The 22,223-nt window shown below is 37.4% G+C and overlaps 1 protein-coding gene across 1 annotated transcript; it reads left to right on the top strand.

Annotated features, from left to right (window-relative positions):
- Positions 1–5,330: 5,330 nt before the first annotated feature.
- Positions 5,331–5,903, top strand: LOC117928422 (putative glycine-rich cell wall structural protein 1). Its single transcript, XM_034848309.1, has one exon. It carries the CDS (start codon positions 5,331–5,333, stop codon positions 5,901–5,903), a length of 573 nt encoding a protein of 190 aa, XP_034704200.1.
- The last annotated feature ends 16,320 nt before the right edge of the window (positions 5,904–22,223 follow it).

Here is a 22,223-nt window from a genome sequence, read left to right as displayed (position 1 = left end):
GCAAATCATTTCAAAATTGTCATAGTCATTAACCTAAAGACTTTGCCTAAGTGTTACAAGTGAAAAAAACAAAAAATGATAAGTTTTTGTATAAAAAATGGTGAACTAGTCGAAGCACTGGTCAACCGGCTCAACTGGTTAAGGTACCGGTCAACCGGTTATATCTTCTTGATCTAGGGTCGATCAAGAGATGCGAAAAATCTTGTCTCTCTTCCAGTAGCCTTTCATTCTTGATCGATGGTTATGTCTTTCCGTTCGAGGTTTGATTAAGACCTGGTCGAGGTCCAATCGAGGCCTAATGATTACGTATCACGCATTTATTGCCTAACGACTAGTCAATCGATTGACCCTCATTTATGAGTATAAGAACACATATATTTATTTGTTTACCTATATGTTCTTGACTAAAAAACTCTCATTTTTTTCTTAGTGCATTTAACCTCCATTTTCATATTCCAAACTCAAAGGGTCCTCATAATTTTAAAATATATCTATATGATAAAGAGAAACTCATACTTTCTTTATCTAAATTGAAAGATTATAATTACCATTCATGTGATCACTCGTGTTCCACTAAATTATGAGGCCAAACAAATAAACATTTTTTTACGGGACCAAACAAATTACCCCTCATGCAATCACTCGTGTCCAACAGGATTGTGGGGGTCAAACAAACAAACAAACATTTTTTTATGTGACCAAAAAAATTACCACACTAAGTTGGGAGGCTCTAATGTCATTTGTAACAACTCACTCCCTCCCCCTTATGTAGACATTGACCATTCTAGCTTCAATAGGTCTTCATCACTTTAAAATGTGTTTACATAGTATATATATATATATATATATATATATATATATATATGGTTAAGAGATCATCTTTCTATCATATAGGATTGTAGGATAAAAACTTGCAAAAATATTGTCCACTTTGATCTCAAAAGGTCCTCACGATTTTAACACATATTTATATGGTTAAAAGGAACTCATATATGTATTTTGTGTGTGTGAAAAACCTTTTCGTCCATCCAATATGAAACATCACAATTAATAATCAAGATCTTAGCAAGGTCTTTAATTAGATGATAATTAATAAAAATTCTAGCACAAAATCCACCCACAAGATGGGGAGATGAAATGATGCAACAATTTGATATCACTTTCAAAAAGAAAAAAAATGAGCCCACCACTCATCAAGATCTTAGAAGGGTTGGCAATTAGATGATAATAAAGGAAAACTACACCCCAAACTAAAAGGAAAATGTGCATAACATGGCCATCATATAAGAATCTAATTAAATAAAGCCTTCCACAATCCTAATTTAGTAAACAAAGTAATTAACCTAGGCAATCTCTCATTGGATAAGAAACATGAGGTGCCACTAAGGGCTTGTTTGGAAATTGTTTTTTAGAACAATTTTCTATTTTTCATAATAAAAAACACAAAAAATATATTCAACAATTAAAAACTATTTTCTATTTTCTATTCTTAAAAATAGAAAACATAGTGTTTTCAAATAACATCTTTGAGTTATTTTCACTTGTTTTTTAAGAGTTGTTTTAAGAAATAATTATATAAACATGTAGAATGATTAAAAATAAAATGCATATTAAAATTATTTTTAAAACATATTTAAAAATATTAAAAACATATTAAAAGCATTGTAGATTTCCAAACAAACTTTTACTCTGCAAAAATCAAAGAACAATTTTTAAAAATTATTGTCAAAAACTATTTTTCGGAATTGTTTTAAAAAATAGTTACCAAACAAGCCCTAAAAGACTTTGTCAATGATAATCAAGTTTTATCTCAATAAACAATACATATATGTAGTTAGTGTTAATTAATATAATGCATTCATATAAATATAAATAACCATTATTATGAAAATGGTAATTTACATTATTATGAGAATAGTAAATTCTCTTAATATTCCCTCTATGATGGTTCTATTTTTTTTTTTATTTTTTTTTTTGTATCAAAGTTGAAGATATCTGCATATTTTCTTTAACATAAGCAAAAGGTATTTAATTACTAAAACTTAGCTACAAGGTTGCAATTTAAATAAGTTGGAAAGGATTGTTTAATCTAATTAAAAAATAATTAATTAAGTTATAATTTAATCTAATTTATAATCCAAGCTATTCAATACATATCCAATTTAGTCTTATTTTCTTAATTAAGTCTAGATTAAGTTTGGATTGATTAGATTAGATTTTAATTCATTGGGTTGTTTGATTCAATATCTACCTATAATATGTATACCTTTCTAGAAACCAAAAAATTGTATGATATAAATATAATTTGAATTTTTTTATTAAGAATCTAAAAAGAAAATCAATAAAATAAATATTATCATATAAAATAATTTAAATTATAAATATTTAAAAAAAAACTAATTTTGAGAACAGGAATTAAACTCTATAAGATATAATTTCCCATTGTTTCTCAATAGCTCAATGATAGAGCGATCGATCGTTAACCTATTTGTTATAGGTTCGAATCCTATTTGGAGAGATTTGATTCATTCTAAATTAAAAAAAATGTATTAATACTTGTATGGATTTGGGTTATGCAAATTTAATCTTAAGTTCAAGTTAAAAAAACTTTTAAAAAGTTAATTGTAACCCAACTTAAATATTGAAAATAATTATTTAAATCCTTTTAAAATCATGTTAGATTGAGGGTTGATGTACTAATACACGTAAGTTATATCCTACGTCTGTAAGTAGAAGGGATGTTGTTAGGAGCTCTATCAATACCTTGTTTCATATGTTAAAACTGTCAATTTCAGGACAGGAAATGGTGCAAGATATTACTTAAAAAAGGCCACTACATCAAGATCTTAGGAGAGATATATAATTAACAAAGATTCCACCCCAAACAAAGAGTAAAATGTGTACAAGGTGGCAATCAAATTAGCTTATAAAATGAGTTATAATGCATTCCACATACACGAGATGCCACCATATGACTTTGTCAATGATGATGATAAGTATTATCTCAGTAAACAATACATATATAGATATATAGACTTATAGTTAATGGTAATTAAATATGATGCATGCGCACACATATACAAAACCATTGACAAGTCCAAAGAATTGACAACTCCTATATATGTTAATTTCTGGCTGGCTGCAATACATCACCATAGTGCTCCATTGCAATGATTGAAACAGCAAATGGCAAACAAAGAAAAATGGGGAAGCCAAAATAGAATGCCCTTTGTCATTGTAAGGTTGCAGATATGAAGGAAGGGGAAGAAGCACTAACATTTGGAGTAGAGAATTTGGGTAGGTGAGCTTGGTGGGGGTGTTTCATGTTTGTGGCCAAGCTTATTTAGGTTTTCTGAAAGTAGAATGGGTTGAAATGGGAGGTGGGCGGCACCAAGATTTAGGGACAACCCATGGCTCTAGGGTGTTCTTTTAGTAGAGGTTGGGGACTGGTGAGGGATGTGTGGTTTAATAATCAAACAAGTGGAGAAAATAGCCACTCGTGGTATTATAGAAAGTAACTTAAAATTTTAATCAAGGAAGAGAAATGGGTGAATATTTTGGAAAACTGATCACCTCCTTCCACCTTAGTCTTGATAAAAATGGATTGGGTGAGATATAATAGAATTAAGTGTGAGATCAGACAATAGCTCATCCCACCTGGTCCTACTCCATTATTTATAAATAAAATTAAATAATTTTTTGTTTTCATATTTCCTTTTTGAACACATATTTATCATAAAAAAAATATAAAATTGATGGATATGTATTTATAGATTATATTCATTAGAATATAATTAGAATTGAGTATATAGCAAACCCCTGGTTGGTTCCTACCTTGGTATGAATTACATTAAAGATAAAAAAAAACTATATCTCATTTTAAAAATAATAAATAAATAAAAAGAAAATTGACGGTAGGTATGTAAAAAATACTAAATACATGTGATGCAGAAAAAGGAGAAGGGTACGTTCTTACGTACTCCACTCTCATGTGAATGCATGGACACATGAGTCCCATTTTTTTAAAAAAAATTATAATTATAATTTTTTTTTTAATCTAAAAAGTTATTTGATTCATACTTCTAGTCTCTATCCTCACACTTCACTCTTATTATTAAAATAAAAATAACTTAATATTTAATACCATTGTGTCATATTTAGGGTTAAATTAAAATAAATTAAATTCTATTTAGATTCAAGTCACTTAAATTTTATTCCATAAGGCTAGTTTAATGTATGCTCCTGTAAAACCTAAAAATATTTATTGAAAATTTCTAAAACATAGCCCCTTATATTTTAATCAATTAATCAATAAGACTATGAGAATTAAATTATATTGAATCATATTTGTATCAATTACTACACAAGTAGTTGCAAGATGAGGATGAACTAGGAAAGATCGGTTCATGGAGAATTAGGGTGAGTTTGTTAAAAGACATCTCAAGTCAAAAGAGGAACATAAACCTTAGGGATTGTTTAGTTCCTGTTTTCAACAACTGTTTTTTGTTTTTGAAAACAAAAAACACAAAAAACTTATTTGGGGAAGGGAGTATTTTTTTTTTTTTCTGTGTTCTCAAAAACCACTTTTTTTATAACAATAAAAATATATTTTCAATGTTTTTTCACTTTTCAAAGAATAGATTGTTCGTGTTTTATCTTCCTTCTTTTTGTGTTTTTTTAGCTGTTTTTTGCATTTTCACAAAGGTGAGTTCCACCCAACCACCACACCCCCACTCGCAAACCCTTTCTTCTTTCTTAAATTATTGAAATTAATATACTTATACATGATGACAAAGCTATTCTTTATTTAAGAAAATTATAACCGGTATAAAAATTTCAAAATAGAATAATTTTTTAAATTTAAATGAATTGTACATATGAAAATTATTTATATATTTATAATATCAAGTTAATGGAAAAAAAACACTTTATTAATGAAATAAAATATAACTTTCAAATATATTTTTTGTTTTTCTTATTTTAAAAAACTTTTTTATTAACTCAATCAAACATGTTTTTTTTTTTTAAGAACAAAAACTGTTTTCCAGAATTCGGTTCCAAACATAATTTTTTTTTCTCAAAACACAAAAAACTGTTATCAAAAAATGTTTTTCAGAACCCATTTTCAAAAACTACAACCACTTACTCAATTCCAATTTGCAGAAGAAGCTACTAGAACCGCCGTAAACAAAGCGATATATGGAGCTCCAAAATGCCTATAAATAGGGACACTTCCTACATCTTCCCTCACAACACACAAGTAGTAGCTAACTGGTGTGATTAATTCTGATACATATATAGAGAGTGATTCTCAACTTTCTTTTCCCACAATGGGGAGTTCTAAGGTGATGGGTTTTGCATTCTTGGTTTTGCTCCTCCTGGATCTCTCCTTTGCTGCTAGAATATTGAAGGAACATGGCGCCGATGGAGGCGGCGGAGGAGGTGGTGGTGAAGAGGGTGGCGGGGGCGGTGGTGGTTCCGCTGTCGGAGCTGGTTCAGGCTACGGTTCGGGTAGTGGTTCAGGGTATGGTGGTGCTGATGGGCACGGGTATGCAAGTGGTGGAGGTGGAGGTGGGGGTAGCGGAGGAGGTGGCGGCGGTGGGAGAGCTGAAGCCCCCGGGTCTGGATCAGGCTACGGTTCAGGATATGGTTCAGGGCAACGTATTTCTGATCGGGATAGGAATGCAAGTGGCGGAGGTGGAGGTAGCGGTAGCAAAGACGTTAAGGGAAGTGCATCATCCGGGTATGGATCAGGGAGCGGAAGAGGGAGTGGTGGTGGCGAAGGAGGTGGGGGAGGAGGAGGAGGAGGAGGAGGAGGTGGAGTTGGTTCAGAATCCGGATCCGGATATGGGAAAGGAAGTGGATCGGGATATGGATCAGGAAACGGCGGCGGAAAGCCCTGAAGTTGAAGAAATGACTAATTAGTTAATAAAGCAGGCTAAGGTTGACTAGTGTAATTAAATTATGACACTTCATTAATTTTCACTTACAATCTAAATGAAATATTTTACGTTAATATGATATTATGGAGAATTCGAAATCTCAATGAGGGTGGAGGAAATAATAAAAAAGCGACACAAAGAGTTTAATAGTCATGAGAGAAGAGAATGAAAGGAAGAAGAAAAAAAAAATTAATAGTCACTAAATTATCGAAAAAGTGGTCAACACCGGTAGAAGTAGTAGAGTTTAATAGTCACTAAAAATAAATTAAATCTTAAAACTAAAAATTTCTCAAAAACTTAATTATTGTAAAATAAAAGAATGAAAGGAAGAAGAAAAAAAAAATAAACACGAATGCTAAGAGAAAATAGAATTGTTATTTCATCACTAGGTCTTCTATTTTTATAAAAAGTCAAGAAAAGATTTATATTAATATGGATAATCATTCACAATTTCCCACAATCCAATAAATTCTCATGTTTAATAACATTCCCCCTTAAATTATTATAAGAATATGTCTCGTTAAAAAATTACTAGGAAAAACATATTAAAAAACCTTAGTGAAGGAAAAATTGACAATATTTTTTTAAACTTCTATGATTGCCTCAATAAAAACTTTGTGAAGGAAAAATTGACAATATTTTTTTAAACTTCTATGATTGCCTCAATAAAAACTTTGTCAATGAAACCTAATGAGACAAAACCTCAACGAAGGGAAAAATGGTATAGTATAGTGATATCATTATTAATTTATTCCCCCTTATGTTGATATGATTATACCTTTACTAGCGATTGCCGCATTTTAATGTTATATATAAGTTTTTTGAGTGTTGTAGTTGGTAATGCTTTTGTGAATAAGTTTGTTAAATTTTCGCTTAATTGTACTTGTTGAACATAGATTTTACTGTTCTTCTAAATCTTATAAATGTAAATAAACTTGAATATATATGCTTAGTTTCATCACCCTTAAGATATTCTTCTTTAATCTACATGATAGAAAATAACAAGAAAAATAATTATAAAAAAGTATTGTTACTATTGAAAACGAAAGAATGAATGCAACCATAAGAGAGAAGAGATAGCACCAATCAAGAACAAGAATAGAGAAATCCTGATAAAAATAATTTAGGGATCCATCGTGAAGGTATTGGACTATAAAAACACGTGATGTGAGTCAACGGGTAAGAATGTCCATACAAGCCATAAGAAACAACATAATGCCCTTTGTTTAACAAAGATAAGAACCTAATAGTATGGCCAAATCCAAGAAGTTGGAATAAGACTTTGTGAGTTGAATAGAGTTGTACCATCAACAATCTAAGGGCGATAGGGTTAGCCATGAAAATTGAATGGCTCAAATTATACTATATATCATTTGGAGCTCCAAATTCACCATTCCGTGCAGAAAAATGATACACTTTTCCTTTAAAACTCAATTAAATTAGTTTTTCTTTTTTCTTTTTTCTTTTTTTCTATTTTTCTATTTTTCTCTCTTTTTGTTTTTGGGTTGAACACCTCTTGTTTTTTTATATTAAACTCATAGATGAGTCCATTTATTGTTTTCACATTAAATAAACTCATAGGTCGAACACCTCGTCCTACTCCATTATTTATATATAAAATTAAATAATTTTTTGTTTTCATATTTCCTTTTTGAACACATATATTTATCATAAAAAAATAAAATATAAAATATAAAATCGATGGATATGTATTTATAGATTATATTTATTAGAATATAATTAAAACTGAGTATATAGCAAACTCCTAGTTGGTTCCTACCTTATAGATAAAAAAATATATCTCATTTTTAAAATAAAAAAATAAAAAAATAAAAAGAAAGTTGAAGGTAGGTATGTAAAAAATATGAAGTACGTGTGATGCAGAAAAAGAATAAGGGTATGTACTTACGTACCCCACTTTCATGTGGATGTATTGACACGTGAGTCCCATTTTTTCAGTGTGAAAGAATAAGGTGGTGTTTATTTTTTGACTTAATTCTAAATAGAATCTTAATGTTTAATAGTGTTAAATATTAGATTGTTTGTTTTTATAGTATTTTATTTTTATTAAGTATTAAAATGTAAAGAAAAATCAATATGTTATTTTTTCTATTTCGAAAAAGCTACATATTTTGGTTTTTTTTATTTAGTAAAAAGTTTATAATAAGTTATGAAAAAATAGAAAAACAAACAACCTAAATTCTAAAAATAAATTGTTTTCAGCAAAAAGTAAAAAAAAACAAACACCGCCTAAGACTTCCAAAGTCAAAAGTAGTAGTCCACATCCACCTGCAACCACTAGTAATTCACTTAAATTCCAGAATATTACTAAAAATGATATATTTTCTAATTAGCTTGAACCATAAATCTGGAGGATGTGTACATAATATACTATGATTAGAAAATAGACCAAAGTGGTGTTTTTTTTTAATTTGATACTAAATACAATTTACTTTCAAATTTTTGTTGTTTATTTATCGAACTTTTAACTCTTTTATCAATACCTTTAACTAAATAAAAAAACTTTAAAATTATAATTTTTTTTAATCTAAAAAATTAGTTGACTTTTTTTTCTCCTTTTTTTTTTTTTTTTCCTCTTTTTCTCTCTTTTTGTTTTTGGGTTGAACACCTCTTGTTTCCAATAATAAACTCATAGATGAGTCCATTTTAGGAATCAACAAACTAAAGTCAAAGAGTCTTCCCACCATTCAAAGGGACGAGGCTCTAGGCACTATAAAAGGGTCCCCGACGACCCAGTCAAGGGAGGGGAGGTAAGCATTCCTAAGGAAAAGGGCCCCAAAGATGTTAATATCAAGATGCTAAAGAGCAAAACTAACAAAGGCATCGAAGGGTGTGTCCGGACACCCTGTCCAGACATGTTTTGCAGAGCAAAGGAAGGAATCATCATTCTCAATTGAGGAGGCGAGTGCATCAGGAGTTGTAGTGACCCTAGTAAGCCTTACCATCAACATTGGCGCCATTTGTGGGAAGGTAGCATTTGCGAAGACGTCCACATCCTCCAAAAACCGTTCGTCAGCCATGGGAGATGAGGGCTATTTTGACTAGCGCGAAACCATGGAAAAATGACAGCTGGAAAGCAAACGGTAAGTGCAGGCCCTGCTCCAAGAAACAAGGAAGCTTAGGGAAGAAAACGATGTGTTACGAATCCAGGTTTCCTCCTCGGGACCTCCTCATGCTCGGCGATCGAGAGGTTAAGGGGCAAACTCTAGGCATAACCAGAGGGTTGCGTATCCTGGAATCATCGAGGTCACCCCTGGTATGCACGATGAGCAGCTTGGTGAACGACCCTTACCTACGTATCACGCTCCACATGATGAAAGCTCGGACTCCACTCGTGTCTCATCAAAGAGACAATGCAACAAGAGACCCCAGTTATCTGATGCGATGGGTGCGAGGCTAGGTCCATAGGCACCTAGTAAGGATAGGTCACCTACGACCGCAACCTAGGAAACGTATCCTAACCCCCCCAATCACACCCATCACACGGGGTAATCCCCCACACCAAGTACTACGACAAACTGGAGGAAATTCATCAAATGAACCCCCCTCCCCCGGGCTCCATCAGTAAGTTCAATCAATTCCTGCCAATATCCACGCCAGGAAATTAAGAACATAAACCCAGATTCATGGACCCAATTCACTTCAGTGGGATCTTTCATTCACATTTTTTTCCACCAAGAACGTTTTATAAAACTCTTTGACCCCCGAATTTGGAGTATCCTACTTTCACGCATACGAGCCCCCAAGACGGTTTCTCATGCCAAAATTTTCTGCGTATAACGGGTCTAGCAATCTATTTGATCACATCATGCACTACCGGCAACTCATGACTCTCGATATAAGGAATGACGCGTTGTTGTGCAAGGTATTCCCCGCCAGCCTACAAGGCTAGGCCTTTTCGTGGTTTCATCAACTCCCTATGAATTTTGTTGATAACTTCCAAGATCTATCAAAAGCCTTTGTGGGACAATACCTGTGTTCCGCACGACATAAACAGAATATCAGCACCATACAAAACATAAAAATACAGGAAAATGAATCCCCGAGGGAGTTCGTGAAACGATTTGACCAAGTTGTACTACAAGTAGAAGCCTATAGCATGGACCCTGTTCTACAAATTTTTAAGCGAAACATATGTCCTGGCACACCGTTCTTCGAATCACTCGCTAAAAATCCTCCCACAACCATGGATGACCTGTTCCGGTGCGCGAACAAATAGACAATACTGGAAGATGATGTACGCGCAACCACCCAACAAATCCTGGTTACCGGACAACCGGCTAAAAATAACGCGGAAAAGAGTTCCAAACCTCCGAACCAGCAAAGGTCATCCGGCCACAGACAAGGCGAACAAAGCCACTCGGAGTTGCCACCGCTTACACCCCTTACCATGTCATATGAGAAGCTTCTTCCAATGATCCGCAAGCTGTCCGACTTTAGGTAGCCCGAACCCATCAGATCGGATCCAGCCAAGAGGGACCACAACAAGAAATGTGCTTATCATAAAGAGCATGGACATACCACGGAGTAGTACAGGAGTCTCCATTACTTAGTAGAAAAGCTCATGAAAACAGGGCACTTCAAGCAATACATCCGCTCAGAAGCCAGGAGTGTAGGGACTTCCTGAAGACAGGCCTCCAGAGCCCCCTCGACTCCGATCGCCCCTAGGACAGTAATCAACTACATTCATGGTGGACCCTTGGACGAAGAGTACGACTCCAAGCGAAATAGGCAAAGGCTGCTACGGGCTGCTTCGGTACGCGAACGTATCAATTCCATCCAACCCGAATTAACCAGCGGGAGCGCCCGCCCCATAGATGGGACAATCATTTTTCCTCTAGTAGACCCCATACAAATATTGTAACTGCACCAAGACGCCCTTATCCTATCTCTTGGGATTGGGGACTTCGACGTAAGGCAAATCTTAGTCGACCCAGGCAGCTCGACCGACCTCTTGCAAGTATCAGTAATCGAGCAAATGGGACTCGTACCCTCCAGCCTAGAAAACTCGGGGCTAATTTTGTCAGGATTCAATGGAGCCGCAACAACCTCCCTTAAAGACGTTGTGCTACCAGTCCAAGCAAGCCCCGTCATTCTCAACGTACAATTTTCAGTGGTGGAAGATTTATCCCCCTTCAACGCCATTTTGGGGCTTACCTGGTTGCATTGCACTACATGAAGGCTATCCCTTCCACGTACCATCAGATGGTGAGCTTCCTTACCGAAGATGTGATAGATTGATTTATATGGCAGCCAGTTAGCAGCCCTCCAGTGCTATCAAATAGCACGAGAGGCCGGACCTAGCAACGATCGCAAGCCGCTCCTAAAGCATGCGAATGGACCGGACCAATAGCAATTACAGTATCCGTCGGATAAAGATCCCCTAGTGGCCAATCCAAATCTTGGAGAAGAACGATTGTCTCACTTATATTAGTTCCCTCCTAGGACCCGAGGAGACTCAGAACATCGAAGAGATGCTCCGACAAAACCAAAACATTTTCGCATGGGCACACTTTGATATGCCCGGCATCCACCCATCGGTTGCCTCCCACCGACTTAACATCTTGCCCTCATCAAGACCTGACCGGCAAAAGGTTAGGCAATTTCATCCGGATAGACAGAAGATCATTCGAGACGAGGTGGACAAGTTATTAGACGTCGAGTTCATCAGGGAAGTTGAGTACCAAAATGGTTGGCAAATATGGTGGTAGTCCCCAAAAAGGAAGGGAAGTGGCGAGTATGCGTTGATTACACCAATCTCAACAATGCATGCCTAAAAGATAGCTTCCCGCTGCCACGGATAGACCAAATTGTGGACTCCATTGCCAGGTAGGGGATGCTCTTTTTTCTAGACGCTTTCTCCGGATACCATCAGATCCCCATGGCTCCCGCGGACGAAGAAAAAACTGCCTTTATAATGCTTCATGGGCTTTATTGTTACAAAGTCATGCCATTCAGACTCAAAAACGTCGGTGCCACCTATCAAAGACTGATGACAAAGATCTTCAGGCCCTTGGTTGGTCGCACGGTAGAAGTATACATTGACGACATAGTGGTCAAAAGCAAAACTAGAGAAGATCATGCGCACCACCTGCAAAAAGTCTTCCACTTGCTAATGGAATACGACATGAAATTGAACTCGTTCAAATATGCCTTTGGCGTAAACGCAAGAAAATTTTTGGGATTCATGGTCACCCAAAGAGAAATAGAGGTCAGCCCTGATCAAATTAAGGCAGTCCTGAAGGCACCTTCCCCAAAAAATAAAAAGGAGTTGCAATGCCTCACTGGCAAGCTCGTCACACTAGAACATTTCGTAGCCCTATTCACTGACAAATTGCGATATTTCTTCCTGGTGCTAAGGAATGCCGACGCGACTGGATGAACGGATAACTGTCAGAGCGCATTCGAGAAAATCAAACATTACCTCACACAACCACCAATCCTGAGCAGCCCTCAACCTGGAGAACGGTTGTACATGTATTTAGCAGTATCGGATTGGGCGGTTAGAGTTGTCTTATTTTGCTGTTTGACACACAAGGAGCAAAATCCTATTTATTATGTCAACAGAGCAATGACCAATGCAGAAACAAGGTATTCAAAGGTAGAACAAACTGCCTTAGCCTTGCGGAGTGCTGTCCAGAAGCTTCGCCCGTATTTCCAAGCTCACCCAATAATCGTACTCACCGACCAGCCTCTCCGCAGCATCCTGTACAAATCGGATCTTTCCAGAAGAATGCTGCAATGGGTCATAGAGTTGAGCGAGTATGGGATCGAGTATCAGCCTAGGTTGTCCATGAAGGGCATGTCATGGTAGACTTTGTGATAGAATCTCCCCAACAGCCCTCCCGAAGAGTAGAATCAGACAAGATGAAGTGGTGGACCTTGCAAGTCGACGAAGTCTCTCGGTCGTCAGGATCCAGAGTGGGACTGTTGCTACAATTTCCAACTGGTGAACAACTGGAACAGGCCATTCGGCTGGGATTCCCCGCATCAAACAATGAAGCCAAGTACGAAGTCATTGTGTCTGGATTGGACCTCACACTCGCACTATCCGTCTCTAAGCTCAGAATCTAAAACGATTCTCAACTCCTTGTGAGACATATGCAGGAAGAATACGGAGCAAGGAACGAACGCATGACGCGATACTTGAGAAAAGTGTGGGACACCTTACGGCAGTTGGGTGAGTGGACTATCGAAAAAGTCCATTGGGCTGACAACATACAGGCTGATGCCCTAGCAGGAATAGCTGCCTCACTTCCCATCAAAGAAACCATCTTGTTGCACATATATCCGCAGGCTAATCCCTCTATCACAGAAGCGCCCGCTTGCAATGCTATCGAAGAAAGCCAGAAATGAACGAGCATTATAAAGGAGTACCTCCGGACAGGCGCCTTACCTGAAGAATCCAAGTAGGAGCATAAGATCCAGGTGCAGGCTGCCTGTTTTGCCCTGATCGGAGAGTGTCTTTACAAGCGATCTTTCACCAGCCCCTACCTCAGGTGCCTAGACCACTTGGAAGCCTAGTATGTGCTAGTAGAATTGCATGAGGGTATATGCGGAAACTACCCCGGAGGACGATCTTTAGCACATCGCACACACTCACAAGGATACTATTGGCCCACTATGAAGAATGACGTGACACCTTATGTCAAAAAATGTGACAAATGCCAAAGGCACGCACCCATCCCGCATCTGCTATCCGAGATATTGAACCTAATAACAAGTCCTTGGTTATTCGCGCAATGGGGGATGGACATAGTGGGACCTTTGCCTATCGTAGCTACCCAGAAGAAGTTCCTGCTTGTTGCCATGGATTACTTCAATAAATGGGTAGAAGTAGAGGCGTATGCTAGCATCAAGGACAAAGACGTCACAAAATTTGTTTGGAATAACATCATTTGCTGGTTTGGAATCTCTCAAGCAATCATAGCCGACAATGGTCCATAGTTTGACAGCATTGCCTTTTGAAATTTTTGCTCAAACTCAAAATCCAGAATTTATACTCCACGCTGAGGTATCCCCAAAGTAATGGGCAGGTAGAGGCAATGAACAAAACCTTACTAACAGCTTTAAAGGAGAGGTTGGAGCAAGCCAAAGGAAAGTGGGTGGAGGAACTGCCCGGCGTCTTGTGGACCTACCGAGCCACTTTCGGACGACCCACAGGAAACACTCCTTTCGCTCTTGCATACGGTATGGATGTAGTCATCCCCATGAAAATAGGTTTGCCCACGATTCGGACTGTCGTACAAGGTCAAAATGATGAAAACCAAGAGCTCAGAAGGAACCTAGACTGGGCGGATGAAGTGGGAGAAAGTGCATCCATCTGGATGGCCGCCTACTAACAAAGGGCGGCTGCCCATTACAATTGCAAGGCACGACCTCATGTCTTCAAGGTCGGAACACTTGTCCTCAGAAGAGTTTTCGAAAATACCGCCAAAAAAAAGGTTGGGAAGTTCCACGCAAATTGGGAAGGCCCCTACATTGTCTCCAAACACAGGTGAAAACGGGACTTATCATTTACAACAACTAAATGGAACCCCGTTACTCCGTCCATGGAATGCATCCAACTTTAAGCAGTATTATCAATAAAAAGAAACGAGGGGTGAGAAAATAGCAAAGCAATGCAATATTTATAAACAAATGTAAAAATTGTCTTTACAAGTCAGTCGAACCATTCACGGCAAAAGAAAAGCTATAGGGAAAAACTACACATAAGATAAACCATCTCATCGCGGAGGGCCTCCAGGTATCACATCTTTGTCATCATAATAAAGGGAAGGAATATCATGCATGATACCATTTTTCTTCATACAGCAACGGTAGTCGAAAAAGTACATTTCGTCCACTTGCCTCTGATACTCCGTCTCCAACTCCTTCTTCTGGACGAGCAGACCCACTTGCAACTCCTCCATCTCTTTTTTTTGGGCTTCAAGACTAGGCCGGAGTTCATCCACCTCCCTCTTTAGTTGGGAGTTCTCCTACTCCACCCCCTTATACTTAGCTTTCATAGCTTCTCCTTTCTCCTTCAACCGGTCCACCTCAGCCCGTATCACTTCTTTATCCCCCTTAGCCAACTTCAGCATCTCGGTTTCATCTGCAACAGCCTTCTGGGCGGCAGCCAAGTCAGCCTCCACTCGCTCTAACTTCGAGCGCATTTCTTCAACGTCGCCCGGGTGGTGGGAGATAAAGGCCCGCATAGCCTCTACCACTTCCAACCACTTGAAAAGTTGCGCGCGCTGTCACATCATGTTGCGAATGTCAGCTATAACCTAGACGAGGCAACAACAACCAAGTTAGTACCAAGCGATGGAATATGCATTACTGAAAAAGATGGCAAAACAAAATAGATTACCACTTCTACAATCTCCGGCACCGTCCATTCCTACAGATGCTGAATGCAGAACCCAGCAGACTCAAGGGTGCCAAAGGGAAACTGGGCTAAGACGAAGGAAAGAGAGTCGCCACCTATATTCACAGATATCCTCTCGGTAAGGGGGAAGAAGTCTAACATTTTTGTAAAAGGAGCTTCAGCGTCCGTGAAGCACGGCACAAGCTTCAGCATCTTCATCATCTCATCCCAGCTTGGAGGAATTGCAGGAACTAGATTGCTTTTCTCATCCGGGACCCCCTCGGTGGGAGCAGCATCTGAACCCGTCTCCGTCCCGCAGGCCTCTTTCACTATAGTCGAAGCGCTATTAGGCCCGACTACGTCTGGCTGGGTCATGACTGCAGTGCTAGGCCCTGCTACATCTGGCAAGGTCGCGACTGCTATGCTAGGTCCCACTATGTCCAATTGGGGCACGATCGATGGAGGAGCTCCCCCCGTGGAATCCTCTTGGACCTTCTCCGGGCAAGGCCTTTGGGTTGGGAAAGGAACAATGTCAATCGTCTCATACAAGCATTTGCGATGCCTCTCCGTAAATCCGGTTCTTAGGTCATTCATGTCTTTCTTCTCCTCTGGCTCGTTTACAACCCCCAGGGCAATAGACTCCAGCTCAGGTTGAGAATGGTGAGTCCCCAAATCGATGGTGTCAAGCATCAATAGGCTAGAGTCACCATTGGACGCCTGGACGGAGCTGGCTGATTGGCTGGACGCTGAAGTTGTGGAAGAAGACGAAGGATTGGGAGCCAAAGACACGATTTTGATTGTCTGTGCAATGGTTTTCTTTTTCTTCTTCGCAGCCTGAGGACGGACCATAAGCGATGAACCGCGGTCTTTCTTACCAGGTGCTTTCCTCAGCATCCCCTCCTGCATTTTCTCCTCCCGTTGCTCAAAGAGTTCTTGTCGAGCCTTTGCGTCCGCTTCGCGAGCCTTTTCGTAGAATAGGAGGTCCTTCAACATAAAGTGTTTCCTGGGAACCACAATCTTTGGTAGCCGCCTAGGGATGATGTTGAGGACGTATGGCTGAGGTTCCCAGACAACCGCCAATAAATTTCGGGCTAAAAAGAGCGTGTGGTTGTCTTTCAACGGCAGTAATCTTGAATAACTTATTTAGGCGGTCAAATGAAGCCTTTTCCACCCACTCGACCAAGCGACCCCTCTTACCTGAACCTGCATCAGCCAGAACAAAGGAGGTTAGTCATCTAATGAGATTAACTTCAGCCTCAAATTTCAACAAGTAATGGACACTTAAAGCCACCCCTACCCGGAAGCTTCAGCGAATAGTTGGAACTAAAATCCCTTTCCGAGTGTTCCATCAAACTAGCCCACGGTCCCCTGACCAGTACGTACCCCTTGGCTCCCCATTTGTTCAAGTTAGGAAGGTTGGTCACTAGTTGAAGAGATGGGATGTGGGCAAACATACTGAAGATGTCATTTTTTCCCTTCTTGAGGGTGTAAACGAAAAGAACCTCCAGTAGGGAAAGGTCCAAGTTGAACAACATATTCAGGATGCTGCACCCCATCAACACTCGCACGATATTGGGATGGATGAAGGCTGGAGGGATTTGAGTATAATGGAGGAATTGTTTGAAAATGGAAGGAAGAGGAAAATGGAGCCATGCATTGAACTGCTCATTGGTGAAATAGATGGCGTTGTGCCCGGCTTTCTCTGTGGACATGGGATCCCCTTCCACTAGCTGAACAAAAACGTCGTTCAAAAGACAGAAGCGGTCGCTAAACTCCCACTCATTGAGGGCTTCAGTGGGCTTCCCCGAATAAGGGCGTCGGGATCCACCCTTCCCACTTGACCTGGCCGTACTGGATGAAACAACATCTTTCTTCACAAGCATGTTGGAACAAGGGGCCGAGACAAACCTGCATGGTGCAATACCGATAGTTAGAGGATAGTTACCTGGCCCCACTGCTCTGTGGACCACATCCTAAAAGGCCTAGGCCCAAACATTCCTAAATCAATAACCTCCCTAAGTCAGGAACCCCGAGACCACTATTCAACTCCTAACCCTACCCAAGAAACGATTCAACCATTTCCAGCCATGCGAGTGAGGCAACAAAATGCGCAACAGGCTCAACAAAACCTCAAAACACAAAATAGTCAAGACGCAACCCTAGCCCAAAATTAGCAAGGCACGCCACCCACAGAATGTGACGCCCTTGAACAAACCTATGCATCCCCCTCTGCAAAATCCGCCAAAGGCATTTCCCAACCCACTAGAACCCCCAAACATTACCTCTACCCCTCAATCACAAACAAACACCAAAAATCCAAAGAAAATCGAAGCAACGAGAAGTAGGAGACGAAGAGATAGAAATAGAGAGTATACCTGACAATAGCTTGCAAGAAGAAGGAAAACCAAGCCGTAGTCACCCAAATGTACCGGTTGTGAAGTTGCAAAGGAAGCACCGTTGACTGGAACCCTAGAAGCAATGCCCAATCACTGCCAGAATGAGGAAGAAATAAAGAGAAAATGCAGCCGTGTGGAGATGAATTTCCTATTTATAAGATGAAACCCCTTGGGACCCCGAACGACCAGGCACCCAATCGCACTGCGCTCAAAATGACATGCTGCCTAGTAACCATCCCAAGGACGGCAGCTCGCCATAAATGCCTTCCCCCTTGGGCGCCACGTGTTATGCGACCCCCCTCCCCCCCCCCCCCCAAAAAAAAAAAAGGCTAAAGGCATCATTTTAACTCGCCTTTTCTACCGAGACAAAATAGTCTGGTTAAAAGGGAGGCATTGTAGGGACCACCCCTAAGCATACACGTGGCGGCCTCACAAGGCACTCCTCCGTTGGACACGTGACATGTCCAACCCTTTGTTCGGACGATCACATGGACTAACACGTGGCACGCCCATCCCCTATTCGGACGTCCAGTCTGAACCTAGTGGCTAGCGTCTCAAACAAGATTCTTGATCACATTTCGCGGGCAATCATTACTCATTTCACCAAAAGCATACGCGATAGGACCTTCCTGGATCTCTTTAGGCGACTTGCCACGACCTGTCCTATGCCACTTGTAGAGTGAAATGACAAAAGTGATGGCAAATCATCCCCCTCAACAATCTCTATCAATCGCCTACAGGATAATAATGGCTCTGCCACCCTTTGAGCACCATCATGACAGCCAAATTCAAAGAGTCTTCCCACTATTCAAAGGGACGAGGCTCTAGGCACTATAAAAGGGCCCCTGACGACCCAATCAAAGGAGGAGATGTAAGCATTCCTAAGGAAAAGGGCCCCAAAGATGTTAATATTAAGATGCTAAAGAGGAAAACTAACAAAGGCATCAGAGGGTGTGTCCGGACACTTTGTCCGAACATCTTTTGCAGGGCAAAGGAAGGAAGCATCATTCTCAGTTGAGGAAACGAGTGCATCAGGAGATTGTAGTGACCCTGGTAAGCCCCGCCATCAACATGTTTGACTCTCGAGAAAATACATGAAAATAAAAAAAATAAAAAAATCTAAAATGTAACATCTTAATTCCCATTCTTCTACCCCTAACAAACAAAAAATCTCAACTCACCCGAGGCTAATACAGCCAAACATCACCCAGTCCAAACAGTTGTCATTGCCATTAATATGTCGTTGAGAATGAAACAAACTTCAAATCTTAAAATTCCGTTAGCCACTCAACTGAATCCAAACCATTGTAAAGCATAAGATTCAAAATTCCATTTCCTTCTCTTCCCTGAGTTTCTGAGGAACCAAACTGAGACTTAATGCAATTACCTCAAAGAATTCATTTAAATATACGCAACGGATTTTACAAATTGACCTTTGCAAAGATTATCGCTCAAAGATTCAGATTTGAGTTTCAAATTCAACAACTAAATGTCGAACAAAATTCAAACTTGAAGTGGATAGATTGAGGCAACAAAGTCACCAGTACCTGAAATTTTCAAAATTTTGGGAGATCAACGCCGTTGAATCTAATCAGACTGAGATTTGATGGTAGAGAATCGGATCTGAATGCCAATGTGGCAAGATCGGATTGTCTTGGTGGTTTGAAAAACGACGGATCTTCACTATCGATTGCTTTCTATGCGTGTATTGGTACGGACAAAATAATCCGAAAAGCTCAAGGTCGTCCTCTATGATGGACCAATGTTATATGCAATAAGCTGAATATAAAATAATTGGACCTGCAGCAAGTCCACATATATTCCAACATTTCCAAAGCCCAAAACTTAGCCCAACCCATCAAACTAAAAATGGCTCACAGGTCACACCAAAAGGTTGAAATTAGGTGCATAAATAACTTCAATTCCGTTGGTTTTTGAATAAAAAATGAATTCAACCAACATAGTTTGTTTATATATGATAAAAATTGAACCAACCAAATTTTAAATGAAAAATTGAAACAAACAAGTCTTTTTAAGTTCAATATCTTTAACTCGGTTTTAGATTTGTTTTTGTTTTAAACCTATTAGTACAAATTTATATTAGGTCTTAAGTCTAATTTTTTAAAAAAAAAAATTAATTCAAATCATCTTGGATTTTATGTTAAAAATATATTAAACATATTTAGAATTAATTTAATCATAATATAAAACAAAAAATTAATTTAATAGAATCTAATATAATTTTTTTTTTATCAAATATCAAACAATTATATATAAGTTTTAGAATGTCAATTTGGTTCGGCTTATATTAATTATGAAACAAGAAAATGGAAAATCAAACCAACAAGGTCCATTTTGAAAATTCTCAAATCGAACTGATTTTTTTATTAATAAAAATCGAATCAATATGATTAGTTTTGTTGGTTTGGATTAGTTTGTTGATCTTTTTGGTTTTGCATAGACTCATAATTAGAATCATTTTAACCAAATATAATTTTTTTTTGTCATTTTTTAAAATTTTGTATTACTCGCTTTTTAAAATAAATTTTTTATTAAAAAAATAAATTTATAATTCACAAAAGAAAAGAATTCTAAGAATTATATACAAAATAAAACATAAAATAGTATTAAATATGTGATATAAAAATAATAGTAACCTCTCTACAAAATATAAGTTTTAGACATTTATATTAAAAAGGTAATAGATTTTAAATTTGATTAAAAATTTTGAGATATTAAAAAAAATTAATATCAAATCTATAATTTTTGTATAAAAGTTTTTATTTTAAAAAACAAAAAACATAAAGTATATTCAAACTAAGCTTAAATTACAAATTATGAAATGATTTCTAAAGAAACATTAAAATTTAGAGAGATTCCGACTGTATTTAGCAGTGTTTTTAAAAAATGCTTTTAGCCTAAAAAGTGTTATTAAAAAAAAAAAGTGTTTGATAAAATTTAGAAAACACTTTTAAAATTTTGAAAAATCACTTGTATAATTTTTTTGGATAAATATTTTAAAATTTTGGATAAGTTGTTGTTATTGTTATTGTTGTTGTTATTATTATTATTATTATTATTATATTATTATTATAAATCAGTTTAATTATTTTGAAAATAAAAAATATATAGTAATTAATTATGTCAATTTCAAATGATCAATTAGGCAAACAGTAAATTTTGGTGTTAAAACAAGTTGGAAAGAAAATTTTATATTCAGTTGCATTTTTTGTATTAATTATTTTAGAACATTTATATTAAGTATCATTATTTTTAAATAAAAACAAATTGGAAAGCATTCTTGTGATATAAAATTTCAAATGCCATGCATGTATCAACAAAGAAGATTTTCAAAGATAAACCATTTACAAATAAATTGGAATTCATAATATGCCTATTGCCTAAAATGCATAAACTAAAGGGAAAATCACTGTACAGGGTTGACTATGGGTGATAATGACCCAAAAGGGTCATCAACTTTGATAAGTTTTCAAAAATATTTTAAAATATAAAAACTCAAATATATCCTCATACTTTTCATTTTAAAGTTAAGCATATCTCTAGTTTGTCTTTTCTCTATTTTTTTTTCTTTTCTAATTATTATTATTATTATCATCATCATCATTATCATCAATAATCTATCAAATAAAAATAATATTGTTAGCTCAAGGGTTTTCCTAATCGTGTTTTGATGATAACAAGTCATAATTAAGTTGCTAATCATTTTAAATTAAAAAGAATTTTAGGTGCTAGTTTGAAAATTCATCAAAGGACTCAATAGATGTAAGATCAAGACATATGGAAGACCTTTAAATCCTATAAACATTTGTAAAATGAAAGGATGGGTGCACTTAGGATTTTTCATATATTTTCATGTATCTTTAAAAACGCAGTTTATGCATTAAAGTTACATTTTCATTAAAACCAAAATTTTAACATATGAACCTTAGGTAAATCATTTCAAAATTGTCATAGTCATTGACCTAAAGACTTTGCCTAAGTGTTAGAAGTGAAAAGAACAAAAAAAGGACAAGTTTTCGGATAAAAAATGGTGAACCAGTCAAAGCATTGGTCAACCGGCTTAACTGGTTAGGATATCGGTCAACCGGTTATATCTTCTCGATCTAGGGTCGATCGAAAGATGCAAAAAATATTTTCTGTCATCCAGTAGCCATTCATTCTCGATCGATGGTTATGTTTTCACGATCAAGGTTTGGTTGAGACCTAGTTGAGGTCCAGTTGAGACCTAATTGTCACTTGTCATGCATTTATTACCCAACGGCTAATCAATCGATTGTCCCCCAACTCAACCAATCAAGACTATTTTTTGGCATTTTGGCTCTCGATGTTAGAAACCTATAAATTAAAAGCTCCACTTCATTTATGAGTAGAAGAACACATATATTTATTTATTTACTCTCATTTTTTTCTTAGTACATTAAACCTCCATTTGCATATTCCTTAGTACACCCTTGTGATTCTTTCTAGCCTTTAAGTTGTATTTAAGTCATTGTT

The sequence above is a fragment of the Vitis riparia genome, chromosome 13 (assembly GCF_004353265.1).
Source record: "Vitis riparia cultivar Riparia Gloire de Montpellier isolate 1030 chromosome 13, EGFV_Vit.rip_1.0, whole genome shotgun sequence".
Lineage (NCBI taxonomy): Eukaryota > Viridiplantae > Streptophyta > Magnoliopsida > Vitales > Vitaceae > Vitis > Vitis riparia.
This window is presented reverse-complemented; position numbering and strand designations above follow the sequence as displayed.